Here is a 24,094-nt window from a genome sequence, read left to right as displayed (position 1 = left end):
CTTGATTCACTTACTGCCGGTTAAATATGTTGTTTTACTTACATAAGTTTTTATCCGACTTGGTAGCGTAGATAAATATTCACGCTAACACTTCACGCGTCAAGGATTTCAACTAGAATTTAAAATCGTTTTTAGTTTCATATTTTCATGGGTAGTTCTCTAGAGATCTAGAGAACTACCCATGAAAATATGAAATTGTTGTATTAATTTTCTTGATAAATTTAAATTGACATTGACATTTGAAAAATATAGAAGTACAATATGTACGTAGTATTTATATGGACCAAACGTTATCCATAAGTAATAAAGTCTCCCAAAATGCTAATGCCAAGCTATTAAAAGTCGATGCCAATAAAAGCAAAGCGGTCAAGCCAGTGCGAGCAACCAAAAGTACTGCAACATACCCTGTTTTATGTCAATTTTCGTGAAGTCCTAATTTTATACGGACTCTAATGAGAATTTAATTGCGTTCAATTAATTTTGTGTATCTTATGAGCACCTTTTGTGACACCAAACCTGACCGTTGCCAAACTTACAGGGGCATAAATATTTTACTGGCCATTTTGTTGATCCCTTAAATTCTGTTAATAGAAAAAGTCCCAAATGGTGGCATAAAGTACTTTATATTTATTCATAGCCTTTCCTTATAATACATTATATCAGTTCGTGTAAGATACACTAAATTTGTTTTTAGGTAAAAGTCAAATCAGTGTCTTTGATTTGACTTTTGCCAAATACAAATTTAGTTTGGGGAGTGAGAAGTGTAAATTCGTACAAGAGAGGACACACTTGCATCGAAATTTATGACAAACGCTAGTCCATACACTTAATTAAGTCCCTCGATAGTATACACTAGTATTATAATTTGGATTTGACATATCATATATGATATGTTTATACAAGTAGTCCTTAATACCTGTCGTGTTGATATTATTATGTTCTTTACCTCACCCAATAGTTTTGACATAAGTATGAGTATTTAATATAAGCCAAATTTTATGAGCGTACCTAATACTTATATTATCTTATAATACGAACGAAATATTATTTCACAAATTTATCCGACTATACGTGCGGCGTAGGAGTGTTTAATAAGATAACACCGGGCAATATAGCTGAATAGCGGTTGTACAATAGCAATTAAGCATGGTTGGGGTTCGAGATTATCCTTGCGTATGAAGGGTCGGCTAAATGACTATCTATTTTGCTGATTGCCACTGTTCTCATGTCAAGTATGTAGTTACTGCGTGACGTTGCTTGTATAGTGGTCACCTCACCACACTCTTAGTGGTTCACCCCCGTTATCGTTATTTGGGGGTTGACTTTTGAAAAAATAGTAGTCTATGTTTGAACTACATATCTTTAACTACATGGATACCAAATTTCACAAAAATCGGTCGGTTTTGCCGTGATAGCGGAACAGACAGATAGACAGACTTTCGCATTAATAATGTTAGTATGAATCGTTGACAACAAATAGCTTACCCTAGCTTCGAAACGTAAACAACGCGGTTTCGACAACCGACTCCGCCGCAAAGCACCGTTAATGGAAAGCTAATTTGACACTTATCTCAACTATTCGTTGCTAGTGTTGGCAGACAAACAGTTTGTTCTGCAATTTACTTGTTTACATAACGATTTAACCGTTTACTCTGCGGATACGTTTTAAATCTAATTAGTTTTAAACGTGAACATAAACAATAATATTTATGCTCTATGTGTGGTTGGCTTTTTAAAAATAATTTAGCATTTAATTACATATATAGCGATAGTTATAGTAGAAGAAAGTGGATTATTCAATTACAGTGCTTAGGATGTGTTGCACCGTCAACTTTGATGTTAATTTCAACGTGCGCACTGCGCAGAAAATCGCGAACGCCATTTTGTCTAAACGTCAGCGGCGCGACCGGTTAAAATCAAAGTCAAATTGGACGGCGCCCCTTATCCTTATAGCATGATCAAGTATATACATGAGAAATAGTTATATTATTTTATGTTAAAAAAGGTAAAAGTTCAGCTTATACTACCAAGTGAAAAGTACTTACCTACACAATAGAATATAATATTCTTTACTGTGAACAAACATACACATATAAAGAACCAAAGGAAAAACTTAGGTACAGTCGACAGCACATCAAGTTACCCTGCATAATATCTGACTCTGACAATAATAATGACAAATGACAATGATGACAAATTCATTGCAAACTCGCCGCTATTACCGCGACGACATAGAGTCTTATGCAGGGTAACTTGATGTGCTGTTGACTGTACGTAGGATTGTAATGTAAATAAAGTGAAGCAAAAGAACAACTGTATTTTTAGCATTAAGCTGCCAATACCATAGTATTTAACGCCTTTCAAGGGCCGGGTAAAAAAAACGGGTCTAATTAGGCGCGAATGGCAGCCGCCGACACCAACCCAACTAGGGTCACCACCCGCTACAAAAAACTTAGTCTTGATTTGATAATTTATTACCATGCTAATTAAAAGACTTGACAATTAAACAAATCAATAAACAATTTAAAAGAGTAAAACAGATGGATGTATACAGCAATCGCGCTGATAACTTCAGCTGAATTGCAATCGAACCTCGATCGATCCGGAATTTTTAAGCGTTTCGTTTATAAGTTTGTAAGTATGTGTTTTCTTTGTGTTTACAGACAAACAAACTGCTTATTGAAATTTAAAATGCTTAATATTAGTCAGTAAATTCAGGTACTACTAATTCTCTGATACAAATATTAATTAAAAATAACATAAAGATTATGAAAGTATTTAAGGTCAGTTAATTTTTTTTTCACATTTATAACAGCCAAACTCCAAATATGGATTGTAAGGAATCCAGGACTAAACACATTTCGAGACAAATTATCGTGTGGTAACCCTAACCGCAGCTCAATATAATTTGCATAAAGATGCCGCCGCATCGCAATAATTAGCGATTGTCCCCGAAAAAACCCAGCTTAATGTCACCCTCGCGAGTTTAATATTTCGTTATTTTATTTAACCGCTATTTTGTGGAGCCACCAGTTTATGGTCGTAAGTTAATTTTTAATTGTTATTTTTGCAGTTTTGGTTTATACAGCTCTGTTTGTTCTTTCGTTTGCCTTTGTAAATACCTCATTGTATAAAATAACGAGAAATTTCGTGTTGGTGATGTGATGTATATTAAGGTAATGATATTCAGAATTAAAATGCTGGTTTCTGAATTTAGTGGACATAGATTTCCTACTAATGTTAGTTGTTTTGAGATATTCGTATCCTTACATATTATATAACAAAGTCCTCTGCCGCGTCTTTCTGTCTGTTGCGATAAACTCAAAAACTACTGCACGGATTTTCATGTCGTTTTACCCATAGATAGTCTGATTCCTGAGGAAGATTTAGGTGTATAATTTATTATGTTTTTACCCGAGCGAAGTCGGGCGGGCCGCTAGTATAATATAAATTACCTAACTAAGTATACATTTCTTTAGCTGACAGTCTTGTCCTACTAATTATAAATGCGAAAGTTTGTAAAGATGTGTGTGTATGTATGTTTTATACGTATATATCCTGGAATAACACATTGTGTACATTTTTCTCGAAATTCCCACGGGAAGACAGCCCCAGGCGCAGCTAGTTTCTTTATAAACTTGAGATTTAGTTTTTTCAATTTTCTGATGTTTAAAAGGTTATATGCTCTTATCAGTGTCATTGCGTATAATGAAACACAGTAGGTTGGCAGCATAATACGATATGTCTAAATAATTTTGCTACAATGGTTCATAACCGACGTTTTCTGCTTTGATCGAAGATAATAAAAATAAATATAGACAATGCGTGTACTTACGCGATAAAAGCTCTAGAAACTTTACGATCCCAATACATTTTCATGTCACCCGTCGAGCTTGAAAACTCAAATATGCAAAGTTAAAAAGCTCTGAAGTGACGTGCATTGAGCGGGGTGACGTCTGACGTGCGTCATTTCCGTAATCCCCCGGTTGACGTCGTAATTGTTTAACGTGGCGACGTCACCGGGTGCACCTTTAAAAGATAAAGTACCATCTGCATTATGAAGGGTTATAAACATCGAATAATAAATAAATCGAATAACTACAGTCAAGTGTATATAAAGTTAGTCTGCACCATGAATTTCTTTGCAATAACAGCGAAATCGCAATGAATTTGTGTAAAGTGATGTCTGCTGTCTGTACAGACTTCCTACAACTCAATATTATTGGAATATTAAAGTCAATTCAACTTTAAACAAGCCTTAACCTACTTTAGCAAACTCACGTTGCGAAATCAATTTCTACGATTTCCGCCAAATTCCTTCAAAGTTAGATAAAGGAAAATGTTAGAGCGAAGTGTTCTTAAATGCGGTGTATTCGGGAGAAAGCGTTGTTTTCCCGACTTTTATTGATAACCTGCTGGAAAAATCCTGTGGTCGTATGATATTTTTTCTGAACGAAATTTTGTTGAAAATCCTTATTTTAGAATGGTAAACGCAGCGATTGTTCCCATCTTAGCTACCGTACTTACGTACCGTACGTACCGTACGTACCGTACGTTACTACCGTAGTTTAGTGCGAAAACTTTTAACTTAAATAACAATTTCAAATCAAGACAGATCAAATGACTGCTCTAGGTATCGATTGTATTGTTTTGTTCTTCGTCATTATTGCTATTGATACTATGGAGTCATGGAAAGACTATTCAAAAAAAGTACAAAATCACTAGCAGATCCATACATTCAAATTAACATATAATCCTTAGGCATACAACTTTATTAACTGAAAATACTATGTATTTATGTCAAAGTGGAAACATTTACAGGTATTTCAATAGGTGAGTTATCGAATGGATGAATATAAAAGTACAACCATAAATAAATTGGTTGTAATAATTGGCTTATAGTCGTACAAACATTATGAATTCACAATTCCTAATTGAACTCATTGACGTCAAAAATGTTCTTAAAACTAGGTGTCTGCCGCCGACTGTCGAAGCGCAAGGTGAAGAAGCGGCGCAACAATCTACACCCAAAGGCGTCAATTTACAAGTGTGTGTTTTATTAGACATCAATATCCCAAAAGGAATAAAAAGAGTTAGTAAAAATCGTCTCTACAATAGAGAGCTTCAAAGGGCAGTATCAATCGAAATCCACTTCACATCCCGCGCTCTATGAATATAGAACGTCTTTGTGAATCGGAACGTATCGGAATCTTTTGCGTTGTGAAATCGCTGACTTCGATTTGTCGGATATTGGTTGAGCGACAGAAATTATAATAAAATGTTAACTAAAAATACCAAAATAAGAAAATACTATTTCGGTATGTTATTCCAGTTTATATTCTTCCTGTGTACCAAATTTAATAACAATCCGTCCAGTGATTTTGCATGAAATCCTCTGCTCCTCCTGCGGTAGCCAGTCATCAACTATATCTATTCAAAATTCATTAAAATCGCCCTCGTAGTTTATCCGTAAATAAACCGGCTTTCACATTTATAATATTGAGTTTGAACGTATTGATTACTCACTATAAAAATAATCTGCAAATCGATTGAAAATTAAAATTAGAACGGATCTTCAAACTATCTCAGAGCTTCTGTACTTTCACAATTATAATGCATTGTAATGTCTGCCAAAATTATTGTCATTTCTCTCTCCGGTTGCATGCACGGCTATGAGACTTTGATTTTTTTAAGATTCGGAAATTGTTATATGACCGGCCGTCGTTGGTAATGCTGTTGTTCCTTCTCACCTATCAAGGCTTTTACCTCAGTCGCCTCGTACGACAGTCTCACTATGTCTTCAACATTTCTACAACTTTCTTATTCCGATCTCTATGCGTTGAGCGGATTTAAAGTGGCGGAAAAGTGATTCTGTTTCGGCGGGCCTAACAAGTGATTTCGTTCTGGTGCCCTCACAATTGGCGGAAATCGAAATTTCCTCGCACACTGCCTTTTGTACCTAATCTCAAATCGCTCTAACAAATCAAACGACCCTGTGATCGCCCTCCGGGTAGGAAATTCACTTTTCTGTTTAAACCCAGACTATGGAGTTACTAGCGACTCTTTTGAAAAAATATTTGGCTCAGCGACCTAAAGAAAATCTTGGCCTACACTTTATACTAGAATTTTCCACTCTTTCCTATCTCCACCACGCCACTTCTTGCCAAGCGGCTCTTTGGAATGCATTTTTACATTTTTTAAATGCACTATTGAATTAAAATAAACACGAGTAATCAAGGTGATAAGATGATGAAGGGGTTTTTAATAAAAATTAAAAGTTAAATCGGAAAGCAGGGATGAGTGGAGGAAATTGGAAGAAGCCTTAAACCAGCAGTGGGACACTGACAGTTAAGAAAAAAAAATACACTTCGAACAAAAATCGTGACGCAACTGTCTAATGTCGTCGATCCTTTCAGATTCGCACTACAGACCAACAAACGCCAAGATGACGAGGAAAATAGACCGATCGTTACGGAAACAGAAGTAACGGGTTGTGAATAAAATTTACAGTTTGAGGAAACAGACAGAATATTAAAGACAGAGAAATAGACAGAACATACCATATGAGAAAATAGACTCGATAAAGGGCAACAAAATAGTTCTTTAAAATTAATAATGGTACTAACAGTTGGCTTTCTTAATAATAATAAATATAGTTGTGATAATAAAATTCTCACAGTCCATTTACCAGCCTATCATAACAAATACGCAGCAGTTTATCAGGGAAGCAATATACCGCTTGTAAAAATGTCTTCCCATTGACTGCTTTCTGTTAGGTTTACCTAATTGATGAAATTCCTAATTAATGGCCTTTACTTTGCAAAACGGTTTGTTCGATTAATTATTTATAATCTCCATAGAAGCGAAAACAGTTGGCACGGCACCGCTGATTTTGATAGTTTCAAACTGTTTTGTGTTAAACGTTAGTTACTGCAAGGACAGGGTCATTGCTCGCCACAACTGAGTGACGCAAAGGTGTCCCGTGCCAAAAGGTGTCCCACACATCAGTCACACATCATAGCCAACATAGTGGGCCGCGTCACATCGGTAGGGTTGCCACAAGTAGCTAGGGCAGAAAATTAATATCCAGATTAGTTCAAATCAAACTGGCCAGTAAGAAACAACGCGACAGATTTAAAACATTTTCATGATATTACCAAAACGTGTACTCATTTCATTTAGAGGGGATTTCTTTTCAGATTAATTCAAATCAAACTGTCCAGTAGAAACAACACCAAAAATATGAGACATTCTCAAGATGTTGTCAAATGGTTTTTAAGTCTTGATCAAGCCACTCATCGATGGGTTGCCAATTGGCAAGGCATTATCCATTTTATTTAAGTGCTTATAAATTCCTACTTCAAATCGAACCGGCCACTTTGAAGAATTTTAGAAACAATCCGAATTTCAGCACAAATATTATATGGCAAACTAACATACTACTATACAGTCCTGCTAGCCCCACTGATCAGTTGTTTTTATTTAAATACTATATGAAATGTCAAGATATTTGAACGTTTTCTTTTTGGCAACCCTTGTCTGGGACAGAAATATCGCAGTCAATGAACATGTTCAGTCTTTGTTGCCAGTTAAAATTAAGATGTTATATGATCATTGGCATTTTTACAGTGTGTGGGTTCTATTTTATTGAATCAATAAATTTCACAGGTAATACCTGTCTATACTTTTCAAACAATTCAATTTCACTATATAAACTACGAATTATTTTGACCACAAACAGATTGCAAATTAAAATAAAACAAAGACCGATCCACAGATCCAATCTTTGAGTCGTGATCAATAAAGCGCCCATAAAATAATTGTAAGTATTATTATTAAGCTTTGATATGATTTCCCAAAGGATTCGGTGTTGAGGTTAATACAGTAACCAGCACGTATACCTAGCCAAAATTACAATCGTCCTTATTACATCGCCATAAACAAAATGTTTAATCAAAATATTCAAGCCGAAGAACATGCAACTAATTCTAGACACGCGCGTCTAATGAGGATCACTTTCTCAAAGGGTTTAATGACGATAATAGCTCATTACGTTAGCACGGCTATATGTCAGATAGTGTCCGGGGTCCGGCCCTGTGACGTCACAGGACAGGATTAGATAATTAACGGCAGGATCAAAGCCAGTTGCTGCGGGAAGGACAATGTGATTGATCTCCATCCGCTCGTTTCAAAAGGTCGGTATGTTTTGTCCCTTTGGCATTTGGCCACTACAATATCCGTCAGATACACAGTCACAGTTAACTAAACAATCCCTAATCTACGTTATGTACATAAAAAATATAACTTATATTGTGGGTTATCCCAGCTCACATTACAAAGTTTCTTTGTTACTTACCTATTAAGGCTTTCTCTGCCCAATTATTCTTCTCTTGTATTTTGAAGTACGGTGAAGGACAGAGTACCATTTATATCAATTGATTCCGTGAAAAATTCACGCGGGCGGATCCACGGGCAAAAACTAGTATGATATATTATAAATGAGTATAATGGTTAACATTTTTAAATTAAAAAAAAAGTGGGTATCATCGTCTCTTCTCTTTCAACAAATACTTATCGTTTCGCATTATATGCGTTGATCATTTTGATTAAAAGACCGTGCGAAATGAAGAAGAAAAATAAGGATAACGCAGGCGACACATTGAGACCGAGGAAGCAACAAAGTAAGTCCTCAGATGAGACGGATCATTTTGGCAGTTGAACGATTTTCATTTCCATTTTAGTGGAGTTTAGTTGAGTAGATAATATATTCGATCAGTCAAACGTAACAATCCGCTTGCAATATCCGAATCAAAGCGTGAGCCAGTCATAGTCAAACAATGGAACAACCACAAAGTTTCGAATATTAACCAGAAACAACAGTTTATTTATGTACCATATATATTCATTAGTAACACTGTGTCAATAAAGGCTTAGCTTGAATAACATCAGGGTTTAGCAAAGCTACGATTGAGCTGTTTTTAAAGTTCCCAAAAACCGGGAAGTATGTCCGGGGTAGAGAGATGTATTTCTGTTAATAAAGCGGCCATCTTTGAACTGAACCCATTTCGAGGATTTGTTTTATTCTTCTTTTAATAAAAAAATATAAAAAGAATACTACGTAAAATATAATATTTAACAAAAACAACATAAATAAAAATTATGCACTATTATGCTTATTTATATAATAATATTACTGATAATTTTTTCTCGTATTTAAATAAGTTATAGTGTTTTAACTATGTGGCGTGTGACGCTTAGTTCAGCCAAGGGCCGGAAATACACTGAATTCTGAGAGAGCCTAAATGATGTAAGTACCTATATATTACTCGGACTTCGATAACAAAGACTTATTGTTTTATACATAAACAAACTGTATGAAAGGGATAGACTCCTACAGTTAGAGAGAGACACATTTATTTTTACATATAATAAATTTTAGACACAATTCTCAAAGATACAAACTGAAATGCTTGTGTCATATTAATATACCAAAAGAAACTAATTTCGGCTTCAAAATAAACAAACATTAGTTTAATTAGCATCTGTAGCTTACAGTGTAATGCAACCCTAAGGCAAGCTGTGGCATAAACACGCGAAGTGCTTAATTAAAATTTCCTCTTAACTAATTGTATAAGTTAATCGGATAATAGCCGGTAACAGCCATTGCGGGGTAATTGGCTAGTATGGGGCCCCGCACACTGCGTACACCTCAATTTCTATACAAAATGTCTAGAATACGGAAGATTAACACAAAAACACGCGGTAAAATACTTATGTAAAAATATTGAAAAATACTGATTTGTGATATGTTGAATAATTTTATATTACAGTGGCTCAGGAAGTCTTTTCAGATTTTTTTCTTGCAAGAAAATATTAATAAACGTAGCGAGTTTTGCCATCGATAAAACATGATGAAGAAATTATAGTACATGAAGAAATTATTACCCTTTAAATACATTAGTACCATTATTTTAAAAATGTAAATAGGAATTAAAAAATCATTAGTAGTTCCAACATGGAGCCGATGATGAGGAATCAGTCTTCTTTTTAAAAAATGCCCCAGGCTTTGCTGTCGAAGTATACATATAAATTATTTATAACCTTCCTCACATCCTGCCTTCAAAGCTGCATCATAAACAAGCATTTCAGATAGGTTTTCCTAGCCGGGTAAAACCATTACTTGAATTCAAATTTAGGATCAATCTTGTTTCACAAAAGCGGAAAACATTCAAGAGACGAATCCTGTTTTCCGAGTGGGTATTATGAATAGCTGCGAATGAATATAACCCTTATGCTGGCTCAACACTATCGCGGAGAATTACGCCGAACTTTGACAGATTCGGCATACATTGCTGGTTTTTCATTGTGGTAAATAAAAGCACTCATACAAACTACGCAATGTTCGTACATTCTCGGCGGCTCACAGCTGTCCGAGTGCGGCAAAGTATGTCTGGGCACTATAAAAGTCCCATTGGGCACTAGCATTGCGTATAAAGAAGCGTACTGACAGGTAATGTGCGTGAATTGGCACGAATCTCCGAAATCTCCGAAACTACCGAACCGATTTCAAAAATTCTATCACCATTAGAAAGATACATTATCCAAGATTGCTATAGGTTATATTTTATCTCAAAATTCCCACGGGAGTGAAGCCGGGCAACATCTAGTATGTAAAGATAGGTACATGTCACGAAGTCAAGTTTGCTATGTTTTAGTTTGTACAAAAACTATTTCCTCGGAACGAAAGTTTGTAAGAGAAATATCGTGTAATATATACGATTTATTCTATTTTCTTTACGGCTTAGTTCAAGCTAATTTGAAGGCAGAGAAAGAGCGATCATACATTAATTAATTATTTACAATATAGGTAGTTATAACCTGCATCTGCGCCTCAAATTTGACAGTTGATTCTTTATACGCGGCTATAAATCATTGAGCACAACGCAAATTGCTTTATTTCTTGTAATTTGGCGATTCCTTTGCCGTCTTGTAAAGATTTATAATGATATTGTTGACGGCTGAAAGGCACACTGAAGGCGTATTACAAAAAAAATACATCTACTTGATTTGCAATATTATGATATATCTTTATAATTTAAAATTGATGTCTTCACCATACAAAAATAAAACAAGTTGTTATTTTTTCTTTTAACTAAGATAAACTATAAAGTTTATCGTAATCAACTTAACACTTAATAATTAAAATTTGTTCGTTTAGGGTGTGACAGTGGGGGTAAAAGTTACATTCAATTCATCGTACATTCAATTATTGTTTTATAAAAAGACTGTCAACACCGCGCAAAGTACCTGTTCCAATCACGTTGCAAAAGGTGACCTAATTTCTTGTAAAGACTGAAACTCATAGCTTCATCACATGCTTAGTATAAAGAAACGAGGTACCAGATAAGACGCCTCTTTCAAAATGCCTCTGGCCATCCTCTGCCCACCTGGGACCTCTCTCTGTTTCTCATCTGAGCGTTTTACCGGTTACTTCGTTAGCTGAAGAAGCCCAGGTTTCGCTTTCTAACTTTCACGTACTTTACTTGTCATGTAGGCATCCATAGATGTCAGATCATTCGCACGCATATCATTGGACTATAATCCTGTTTTCCTGCTTGACAATATAACAAATCTCTGGTCCAATGAGGAATAGGAAACAACGCAATAGATTTAATAGTGAAATGTGTATCTCCGTATCTGTCCACAATTCCATTTGTGTTTGCAGCCATGCTAATTAAATACCGGCTGGTTTGCGTTGACGTTTACGAGATCGGCTGCGTTAACAGGAATACCGGACACTGTTCATCCATTATCATGACCAATGCAATTTTTGTGACATGCTGAGCGGATTTACTCTTATGCATCAAGTTGTGTAATGTGCACGTATGCATGTTTGTTAAAAAACTTTTATGGTGTTCTTTGGACATACGTCGTCACGTCATCTCGTGACATAATCGTTTCGAAACTATCGATAAGAAGATACACTTAGAAATACACATCTGGATCAAAATTAAAGGGAGATAAATATTTTTAGCATAATCATGTCTCAATAATTTGGCGAAATTTATACAATATATAGCACATAGTCGGTTTTCATTCCAATATTAGCGTGAGAGACCGGATAAATTGAATTTTAGTCCTTAATAAACTAAATCCACTGATCAGACCCAATTTCAATGACTAGAATTTTAAGTCTTTTGTCGTTAGTCTCATTGCAAACTGTACAAATTTCCAGCCGGAGTCAAATACTTATTAAATATTAGGTACTTTGACTCTGCAGTTACTTCATTAAGATGAAACTTCGCCGATTAAGCCCCCACCTGGTAACTTTTGTTTGACGATACTGTACAACGGTCTGGTGAGTAAAATACTTAAATCATATTACTATTTAATTATATCTCTATCCAATTTTGAATTATTGAACTTGTATTTATTTATGAAGCCTTCCACCATACAACTTAAGTCGCGTATATTTTCATCGTGACTAATAAAAAATGCCTGCCTACGTTGATTAAGCCAACCAATAAGTACTTAATTTTTAATTTAAAACTCGTATTGACCTGTATTTATTACGACCAATAAATAAATATACAATGCTCATACAATATTCGCAAAATGGCCACCGCCGCTCGATAATGATCGTCGTAAAATCATGTCAGATAATTTTAACCAGTTTTGTAAAAAATCTGGCAGCAGCAGTTACAAGTTAAATAATTTAAGTTTCCTAAAGCAAGATCTAAAACACACTTGACGTGGAACTTCTGCCTTTTGGTTATTTTGTGCAATTTATTTGCTGGCTTTTCATTTGTTTGGACATGACAATTGACTTCGAAGTCAAACGATGGCGATGACTGCCAATTCACAGCCATTTATTGATCTCTATGTTTGAACCATGGAATTAGAAGGTGTTCGAAGTACTTACTAAATTCATGGTTGGAACTTTTTTAGACTGAATTTTTATTTATAAATTGCACCATTCGTTTAGTGGCCGGGAAATATAAATGCAATAAAATGTCACCGATAACTAAGGCCATAGGATATTTGAGACAAAAATGTATTTTGTTGTAATATTCAAGAAATTTAGAATCACATAACATACCATCCTTATGGCTTCAACGGTCTTCGATAATTTGATTCACCGACACCTGAAGAAGACGATAGCTTAATGCATTTCCATCTATGAGGTTCAAAAAGTATTTTAATTATTTATGTAGTTTTAATTAATTAGCAATATATAATTATAACCGTCTTGTGACAACTTACATAAACAATAGCAATTGTCAATAAAACAAGAAATGACAAAGTTGGAATAATCCGTAAATGTTATGAGAAAAACTATGTGTCAATAAATTACAAGCAACATTGTGGTTTTATTGTGTAGACGTAATATTACCCAATATTACGTTTAGCTCTAGCAAGAAAGAGCTACTTTTAAAAGAAGTACGAGAAAACAGATACATCTTAGCCGTTATCGCAATAAGGCAACGAAACAGATTTATAAAAACTGTTATAGCAAAGAAGATAAACAGCTGGAAGAGAATGTAGCCCAAGGCAAAATTATGAAGAGAAATAATTGAGAATAACAAAAAGATACCGAAGAAGATACAATTTTTTCAAATGATGATCATTTTTTACATGATTAAAAACAAAAGTTAGTTTATCATCTACGGCCACTATATAAATACACCGCGCTATGGCACTATGATTCCTCATAGTGCCATAGTGCGGTGTTGCCATTTGGCGGGATCTTATCGGAATTACCGTAATTGACGTCCAAGTGGCGTAAAAGTGAATCTGAGGCGTCTCGGATGGCGGGAGGCGGCTCGCGGGACCGATCGATAGTACCCCGCTCTCCTTACGTCCCGTCCCGCGCCCGAACCATCGGTTCTCGAACGCCAAAGCTACATAAATTAATAAGGGGATAGAACACGTGTTCCTATATTTTTTTTTTATAATTACTGATTATTCTGCTCAAGCTACTCATTGATTTTGTCAATTGTAGGGGGATTTTGGTCTTTCATTTGTCTCGTGATTATAGAGTTGTTTATTATTTTAAGTCAAAATAGTATTTTTTAAGCAAAATAATTGCAATCTTGAACGCAATTCTTACAACGGAACTGAATATAATCTATAACAGATACGAAGTAAATTGTCATTGTTAAAATTCAAAAATTAACTCTATAGTTTACCAGACCTACGAAAGATGTTCACAATTAAAACAAAAGGGAAGAAATTATAATGGGGTCAAATGACGTATATTCGTTTTGGTTACTGCTTCGACCGTGTATGTTCGAATGTGATAGCTACATATGGAGATTTCTGTGTCAACTTTATTTGCTGCTTCCTTGTTGATGCTGTTTACCCACGTAAATAGGTAGGTTATTCCGCGCTCGCCCGCTACACCGCAATACGGCGTATTATCGACACTTGACACAAAAACGGCATTAAGAAGGCATTCGAAGCGCGGAAACTGTTACTCCCTAGGGACACTGATGATTATTACATCTGAAGATAAATTGTTTTGATTGACGTTGATACTAATGAATACTGTCGGGGTTTTGCGCTTAGGAGATTCACTATTGTTATTAGGTTACATAATAAATTTTGTGTCTTATATTTTGATAACTAACTTGTGTTTTCCGTATCAGCTTTCAATGACATTATAATTTCAAGTCGATTGATGTTACAGAAGAAGACATATAAGAGTGAAATAAGTAAAATGTAAATAGAGAAGTTTTGTTTGATGATATTAAAAAATGTCATCATCCATACCAAACAGGAAAATAAATAAATAAGCTTTCCCTTGTCGACTATTATAACCTTGACGAAAACATCACCTTTCGTGCTCGTTCATGGAAAGTGTGCACCCATACTGCCGCCTCTATTAGATTAACTTGACAAAAGACGGGCCGGGTCACAGCTTAATTATTTACCCCCAACAACCTCGGATGAAAGCGAGTGAACCACAAGAGAGTCCAGAGTTGTAATTAAAGTGAATTAAAAAGAAAAGAATTATTGTTACTTTGATTCAAGCGTTGGATTTTCTGTTCGCAACAATTAGTTCGTATATTTCGAAGTGTTTATGAGTTACTAGGTTTTAATTTCAAAGGTGACGGTATGATTTACTTTGTTGAAGTAAGTACTGTCTTACTTTCATAAATCACTGCCTATTGCATTTGGAAGCAAGAGGATTACCTATTGGTTGACAGTTCGGTGGTTTACTGCCTCTAGATAACGTAAACCTAAATAAAATTACACCGGTGCCACAACAATAATTATAATATTTATTCACATTATTAACAGTAACATAGTTTAGATACATATTCGGACCGAAGGAAAGATGGAAACACTCCCCGTGTTAGGAATGAAAGTCTCAGAAGTGAATGAAGGTATCACCGGAAACCGTTGCTCCAGGAAAAGACATTATGCGCCGAACCCATTTAAAGTGAAATTTGATAAAACACAAGAAAAAGGGGCAAAGACACATATGAATCAAGGGAAACAAAGAGGATTAGCGTGTAATAAAAAAAAAACAATTGTTATTTGATAGTTACGTTACACACATTACTATACCGGCACAATCCGAAACACAATCGAGGGCCTATTTAAAAACTTTTATTGGAATAGTTTTGGAGCGTACCTACCGTTCCGCGAAGCTGAATGAATATTGCGTTTTTACTGCCTCCATCATAGCCTCTGTTATGTTTCACGCCAAGTACTCGTGTTATTACGATAAAACAGTAGTTGTTTCAAAATATGATGTTAGATAAAATCTCCAAACGCCAACAAATGCATCAATTGAATTAGCTGCTTATGTGGAGTAATTAGGTATTATTATTATTATCATAACAAATAAATAATTAAATGTAAATTTAATATTAGTCTCGGTAATCTAAATCTTCTAAAAAAATTGTTACGTAAAATTACCTCTAAAAATTAAACTGAACTGAACTTATTTCCAGAGTAGTCATTAAATTTATATCCAAACAGAATGTCATAATCGCCGACGTATTGTATTCTGTTAACACATGCCACTTTTTTTAATACCCCTAATGATCCGGCACGTGGCTTCAGGTATAAAATCGGTTAGTTTTGGCCCTTTTTTTGGAAAATAAACACACGGCATGCAAGTGTTATCGCGGCAGATGCGTGTTCACTTAAAATTTATTGCCTCTAACTCTTATACTTTAATGTTGTTCTTATCAAAAGTTTATGGTTATACTTTAATATATCATTTAAAAGGATTCGTCTGTCATTTTATCAATTTGTCTATTTATGTATTGTTCATCTTCTATTGCGAAGATAATTTGCACAACTAGTCTTACAACAATTCTAAAAAAAGTCTAAAGTTAACGTCACTTGATAATCCGCCATAATGGTAAAACCGATTTACAATGACCACTTTATTTGTGACGAAAAAAAACGTTGTCCGATTTAATCCTAGATTATTCATTCCACTGTGTATTATTCTCGTGAATTGATAAATAAATCGAGTCTTCCCTCAATGATGGCTTTGTTGATGGTACCTGTGGAACCGTTACGTTGCATCGAGAAACCGAGCGTTACAATAACGACCATCTGTCGCCAGCCGAATCATACAACAAAAGGTTTTTTGCTCTACTGCCGACGAGACGGCTGCATTGGCTTGTTAAAACGGGTTTTACACTCGTCCAATCTTCATTCATTCAAATCAAACACCAATTATATTGTAATAACATTATTCTCTCTTGTTTCAGGATGTAAAATACAACGTCCATCCATCAATGTCCGTAACATTCATCTGACCACTGCGGACAATGCGGTCACAAGCATCAAAAGTCTTACCCAGGAAAGGAGCTTTGAACAAAACAACATTCAAAGCAACCTCGACCCCAAAACGAATAAAGAAAAAGGTATCCCCGAAAAAAGGTAAAACTATCGCAAGCAAGACTTTAACCAAGGCTTCCAAAAAGAATCGGATAAAAGAATGTAACGATGATGTTGCTAGTAGTAAAAATGATGGAGAATCTAGTTTGAGTGAAAAGAGCGACTCACAGTCCGACAGCTCTAAGGCTGGCACGTCGAAATCTAGTTCTGCTCGAAGTGATTCACCATCAAAAAAATTCAAAAAAGAACCCAAACAGAAAGAAGATGCGCTTAAAAGTCCGCCCGAAACAAAACTGAAAACTGTCAAAAAATCAGTAAAATCAAAGAAGGTTAAAAATATTAAACCTATCGCTAAACCCAACGAACAAGATAATGATGATATAAAGTACAAAATAAATTTAGACGTTGTTAAGAAAACACCAAAATTTTCAAAAGCAAAAACTCTCATTAAAAAAACCGGCAATCAGAAAAAAAATAAGTTGGTAAAGAAGGCGAAACCAAAACAAATTATTCAAAAAGAAGAATTAGATGAAAAGGAAGAAACAAAATCTGAGAAGAGTGGCTCAAAACCTGAAGTAAGTGTTGATAAAAAATGTTCTTATATAAAAGAAGAAATTCCTTTACAAACTAAAGAAGAAGAAAATGATGTCAAGTTAGATCTAAAAGATGGGGGTGCTGTTGCTATTAATATATCAGGATCTGATAGTTCATCAACGCTAAATATTACTTCACCTACTATACCAGGAACACCAAAAGCTGAAACTGAAAGGCCACCAAAATTTTTTACTTCTGCTAGATCACCCAGAACAGTTGACATAGACGTGAAATGTTGTAAAAATTCAAAAGGTAATTTAAGTGTGTCAGAAAGATTTTTGTCTATGAAACTCGAAACAAAAACTGAGGACACTAACAAAGATAAAAGTGTGAGCAATGCTCTAGTTTCTCAAGGACCTGATATTGATGTGTATACATTTACAGAAAAAGTGGATTCACCAAAAAGTATATTAACCGATTTTCGGAATCCAATAAATAAAAATGTGGGTCGAGTTAGGCCCATAGCGCGAGTTAAAGGTACTATAATTGATAAAAAAACCGATGTAGAGAAGAAAAAATTTTCTCCACATAGACCTATTGAAGAGGTAGTCAAACAACTTAAAGCAAATAAACGATCAGAAGACCTATCCTCTGGTGATAGCTTATTGGCAATTACGACATCTAACCTGGAAAATAATGTTCTCAATCAGCAAAGAAATGAAGATGAAGTACCAAAACCTATAGTCAGCAAATCTTATAAAATGGTAGCTAGAAAATCTAGCATAACGGGAAAACCATTTAGTCCAACAAAATTCTTAGAGCAAGATGATTCCTCTAGTAAAAGTGAAAAATCCGACAAAACAGTATCTTCTGTTAAAAAATCCCCCAGTAAATCCAAAAAGCAACTGAAAAAATGTACTCTATCAGATGAAGAAATAGATACCTCTAAGTTTGCTTTAAATACAAAAACTTCACACTATACGTCTTCCGATGAGAGCATTAGTGAATCTAATGATGACATTGACGCCAAAGAATCCTCAGAATCAGATACCCCTAAAACTAAGAAAATTAAAAATAAAAAGTATAAGAAAACTGATTCAAAGACATCTAAAGAATTAAAAGAACTTTCTAAAGATTCTCATGGTCCACTGAGAGATCAAGCAATGTTACTGGGTGAAAAACCCAGCAAGAGGAGACTGAAACTTTTGTCTATGTGGTCCGGACCTAAAAAACATAGAATGGCATCGCTTAACGCTATTGCTAAGGTTCACTGTTTGTATGAGAATGAAAGTCGAACGCACATGGAGTTAGGATTAATGAAAACCATAGACAGGCAAATTCTTCCAAGCACATCAAAAACTTCTGCTACAAAAAAGAAAGATTCCAAGCCTAAAGAAATGGAACAACAGGAAAGTACATCAGAGTCTGAATATGAAAATAAACAAGCCAAAAAGGATGAAAGCTCTGAAAGTTCTGATGATAGTCCTCCACAGAGATCTCTGAGAGGGGTTCCTGGAATCAGAAGTGCTGGTAAATATTGGGATCCTAAATCTTCAACATCATCAAGCGAAGATAGCGAAATGGAAACTAAAAAGAAAGTTACAGATAAAAAGAAAACAGTATCCAAATCTACTACTAAGTCATCGGATTCAGAAAAACCTCCAGCTAAAATGAAAAAGACGGCTGGAGTACCTATTAAAAAGAAACGAAACAGAAATGAAGTTGTGATGGATCTGAAGGATATGGTGGTACAAAAGCGCATGGCTAGTTTGAATGCAACAGCTATTCTAGCTGCTAGTTATGAGAAAAGATCCCCAAAATCGAATAAAGATGAAACGACATCAGATTCTTGCAGCGATGAATCTTTTTCACAGAAGTCAAAAAACGGGGTTACTTCCGGCGTTAAGTCGGAAGCAAAAACAGAGGAACCAAAAAAAGAAATTGACGAGCAAGTTGCTGATCGGAAGCAGAAAGTGGAAGTGATAGTGAATCAGGATACAGATGTGACGATCACTGGGGTGTACTCGACGCACCACGAGGGGTTCTGTACCGCCATGCAATATAGAATCTCTTCGACCAGTCACACACAAACTACTGCTACAGCCAACTGTGAAAAGGTATGTTCAAAGGGTTTCTCTTAAACAATTTAATATCATTACACCAGCAAGACTGTATTGGTTATGTAACGTAATATTTGTACGTAACGTAATATTTGTTATATATATACGCTATTTTGATGTTTTTATTAATTTTAAAACTTAATTTCAAGAATCCTATACTTGCAAAGGAGGTAGCCTATTTTTTATTATTCGAGAACAAGCAACACCAAATTAGATTAAATATCTAACCAATCTGGTGAAAATCAGAAAATTGATGGTAAAATTGGTTCGTAATAAAGATGACTATCGTTGTCGCTTCAGGTTTCATTAATACTCGGTAATAAAGTAAGTTCTATGTAAACACGCCTCGGGACCTTATCCCCACATTATCCTTCATCGTTTCACATTCTCAATCCGAACAGAGAAATATAGACCTTTTGCTGTTAATCCAAATGTTGATTATTGAATGAGAGACAGTTATCAATCGGGTGTTTTAGATTTACGCATGAAAGGAGCCCCATCGTGTTTTCCTCCAAGCAGATTACGTCGTCTGACGCGTTAAACCTTATTAATGTTATGTTTAACTAGTCTAATTGCTTAGGGTAATCTTAGACTTAACAATTTCCCATCATTACATAATTATCTTATAAGCTTAAATTAACTGTTAAGATGATCGTGTAGCTTTCGTTTTAAAAACGAGAAGAAAAATAGGAGCTCATAAAATAAGTTTCACAAACTTGAAAGCTTTCTACAATTTTATTTCTATTACTCTCTCTCTGACCTCTAATTTAGTTGTAGAATGTACTTCCATGAAGGTAATTAAAATGTACAGTATTTTTTAGCTTTATAAATTCATCCCAATCACGACTAATATTATAAATGCGAAAGTACCTAAGTTTGTTTGATACCTCTGCACGCGTTATCTACTTAACCAATCTTCTTGAAATTTTGCATGTATATAATTAAGAGTATGAATAAGGACATAAGGATCCTTCATCCCAGAAAAAACTATTGTCCCCATTGGATTTGCGAAAAACCTATATTATATTGTAAGTGGCGCAAAATGAACGTTTTATAACTTTGCAATAAAGACACTAGATGACAATGTATTTTAAATGCGTTATGGATATTTTATTCCAACTCAATACAAACAATCCCATTTTAATACGAAGAAAAAACTGTTCCAGAAGGCATTTAGGCGGGCGAAGCCGCGGATATTCATAATGTTATTTGAAATGTTTAAGTTTAAGTGATGTATCATAATACTTTTCAACAAACTAATTATCCATTTTAATCACTTATAAAGCATGTTTTACGAATACTTTAGTTGATCTAATTTCGTCAGGAGGGCTGTTCCCGAGATGACGGCGCGCGGTACACCCCGCTGTCCGCGCTGTCGTCCATGCAGCCACCGGCGGAACATTCGCACCCCCATCCTCATCCAGGTAATGAAATGATAAATTGTTTATTTTCCATAAACAGCAATACAATACAATAGAAAATATTATTATTTAATACTAGATGTTACCCGGGACTTCACTCCCGCAATTTTGAGATAAATATAGCCTGTAGCAATCTTGGTACCTTTCTAATGGTGAAAAAATTTTTGAAATCGGTTCGGTAGTTTCGAAGAATATCCGCCTCAAACATACAAACTCATAAACGCTTACCTCTTTTTAATAATTGTATAGATAGGGTAGTGGACTGGAGCCTAAACTCAAACTCAAATATTATACAGTAACAGTGTAGTACAAGGTACCCTTACAGGCATGCAATATTAGCGTTAAGTTACACTTATAACACATACTATGTTTTATATATGGGTACGTGCAGTACTTACAAATTAAACGGAACGACTTGTAAGTAATTTGTTTTTGCACACGATATAAGTAATTGCACACGATATAATTATTTATGGAATACATACCTATTTATTCTCGTAAGGTACCAGGTTAAACATGTATTTCAGGCCACGTAATATTTGATTAATTTTCTTTTAGTTTATTACCAGCTTTTGACGACCGCCGTGGCGTAGCGGTCACCACACCGTGGTGCATTTGCCAATATCTTATTTTTATCGTTGACTACTATAACTAGATACCTTATACTAGTTACTTAATTACGTGTATTTTATTCTTATGTTTGTAGCAGAATAGTCTCATCGTGTTTACTAGCTTACATCAGATATGCACTAAATGGGTCAGCGGCGTTTCGTCATACGACCTCGACGCAAGCGCATAGGCAACGTGGTCTCGTAAAATTAAAATCGACTCTAAATAAATCTAAATCGATTTTAGAATTTACCAACAGATAAACAGACGTGTATGCCTCTTTAGTTAGGTAATAAAAAAAAGTTAAACAATCTTGACATGTCTTTTTACAGATATATTAGCACTTTACATCTTTTCACATTGCAAATTATTTTGTAAATCATAATATAATATTTTTAATTTATAATCTGCTAATTTATTGACTTTTAAATTTATATTTCAATAATAAGTTATACCAACATTGTGTAAAAAGTTTGTAAAAAGTGGCTTTTAGCGTCCTTAACAAACTTAGGTATTATTATAGTATGGGAGTATAGGATCTAGATTATAACATTACATAGCTTTGATGATAATTTAAATGTATCAAATGTTTTGAAACTCGGTTGGTGGTTTATCGAAGCCCCAGCTCTGAATCAAATAAATATAAAAGGTTGCCCTTACTCGGCTTTGCCGACGTTAACAACATCATAACAGAGACTGGCAACCCGCCAGACGTACAGATGTCACTGCAGATCTTGGCTTAGACACAAAATATAGATTTACAGAACACAGTATTCATTCTTGTGACACGATAGGTATCGACACTGTTTAAATGAATGAGTTCCTTTCATTTCTTGCTTCCGATTTATTGCTTGATAATTATTTTTTAATGTAGTAGGTATAATACGTGCATATGAGTCTTATTGTTTGAATAAATGCTTTATAATAAAATTGCTTTGCTAAATTGCTTTTTAATTTAATACAGATGACTGAAAAAAATATTACCGGATGGCAATCAGGTCAAATCAGATGTGTCAAAAAATAAATAAAATGGTTATCATGTTTCATGTTGTGAATCTATATTTACATTTTATTTTATACACAGACAAACTACTCTACTATGGTTAATGTATATACTATCATAGTTTAACTTGCGTACTTTCGCTATTTTATGGCCAACCTCAGCCAACTCAATGCTACGAACATTATTATAAGCCCATTAACATTGTCTTGCATGTTTTACATTCATTCGCCGGTATACACCCCCCATTGCTAAGCCCTAAAGATTTTATATGTATCAGACTACTCTACTTACTTTTTATTTGTCTTCTTGTACTGAATATATTTAATTTCGAAAACTTTAAGTATTCAGTACAAGAAGAAAAATATGACAAAAATAAAAAAAAAGATTTCTCGGAATGCCATTAAACTTTTTCCTCCTCCCTTTTTTTTAATATCACACAACATCATATCTACATAACATACGAAACAGGGTACACGTTAAATAACCTGTAAACTACAGATAAAACTATGAATGTGTGTGTTAATTAATTTGTATCCCCTTCCCTTATCGTTCCCACTCATTTTACCCAGCCCACATTCCCTATTGGTTGCCTGATGGTGACCTTTCTACCACATGTTTTAATTGGTTTGTAAATATTGTTGCTAATTAATATTTATTCCCTCACTATCATGCTGATAGCTAATAATAAAATGATTTAAAATTCATTCCTCCGTGTTCCTCCTTGACCTTTTCGAGTTTTTACATCAATTTTAAATGTTACGCAAGTTATTGTACAGATATCATAATATTGAATTACAATTTTTTACCATTTATTATACTAACCATGCCACCTTTTATCACAATAGTCATAAAATTACTCACAAATGTCTTACCGCTCCAGTTGCTTTCAATTTTTAAATGTTATTTAATCCATTCGTGTATTTCAACCGCGTTTTATTTTCACGTTATCTTTTCACTATTAGTACTTCTGTAGTAGAAATAACTGTAACTAAATCACGATTTAACAAAGATGAATTATGCATATTTCTTTCATTCGAAGCCTCTGTACAGATAACACGATGCACATACAGTGTTATAATACATATACAGTGGTTTAAAGAGTATAATACATTTTATATTCCATTGCCAGGCGAGTAATTTACGTCTACATTTGCGAATCCTTTAACCGTTCTGCAAAAAAGAAATAAGTAGTGTAGCAAAAACCTCAAATATACCTACATTGAATGTTTGAGTTTTATATCGAAGGCTACATTACAAAACGTACTACTTTGGCTTATACTTAGGGTTGTCACTACATTTACTTAAGAAAAATAACCGGAGTTTTTAGAACGGCCGTTTCGTTAGATTACAATATAATAAGTAAGGAGAAACTAATGAAGATCGCGGAGCACAAGTTTGCGCATGAGTTTTTTAGGTGGCGAATCACGAATGTATTGTCGAAAAACGAGACAAAACACACGACTTAAAAATATTTACAAGTCTATAATTTAAACTTATAAAATTGTTTAGAGTTGTCGAATGTCAACCCTACTTTTTCTGTC

At 34.7% G+C, this 24,094-nt stretch overlaps 1 protein-coding gene across 2 annotated transcripts in view; it reads left to right on the top strand.

Annotated features, from left to right (window-relative positions):
• Hers (Histone gene-specific Epigenetic Repressor in late S phase) overlaps positions 1-24,094 on the top strand; it is a 154,303-nt gene that overhangs the window by 14,191 nt on the left and 116,018 nt on the right. The window contains exons 2-3 of one of the 2 annotated variants that reach the window (XM_053752784.2): positions 16,737-19,517; positions 20,848-20,944. In XM_053752784.2, coding sequence (XP_053608759.1) covers positions 16,797-19,517; positions 20,848-20,944 — 2,818 coding nt within the window. In that variant the 5' untranslated portion in view covers positions 16,737-16,796. Of the gene's footprint in view, positions 1-16,736; positions 19,518-20,844; positions 20,945-24,094 lie in introns of both variants that reach the window. The other variant, XM_053752783.2, reaches the window with a different exon arrangement.

This window comes from Plodia interpunctella, chromosome 12, assembly GCF_027563975.2.
Source record: "Plodia interpunctella isolate USDA-ARS_2022_Savannah chromosome 12, ilPloInte3.2, whole genome shotgun sequence".
NCBI classification, from domain to species: Eukaryota; Metazoa; Arthropoda; class Insecta; order Lepidoptera; family Pyralidae; genus Plodia; species Plodia interpunctella.
Note: the sequence above shows the minus strand (reverse complement) of the source record. Positions and strands in the feature narration are given on the sequence as shown.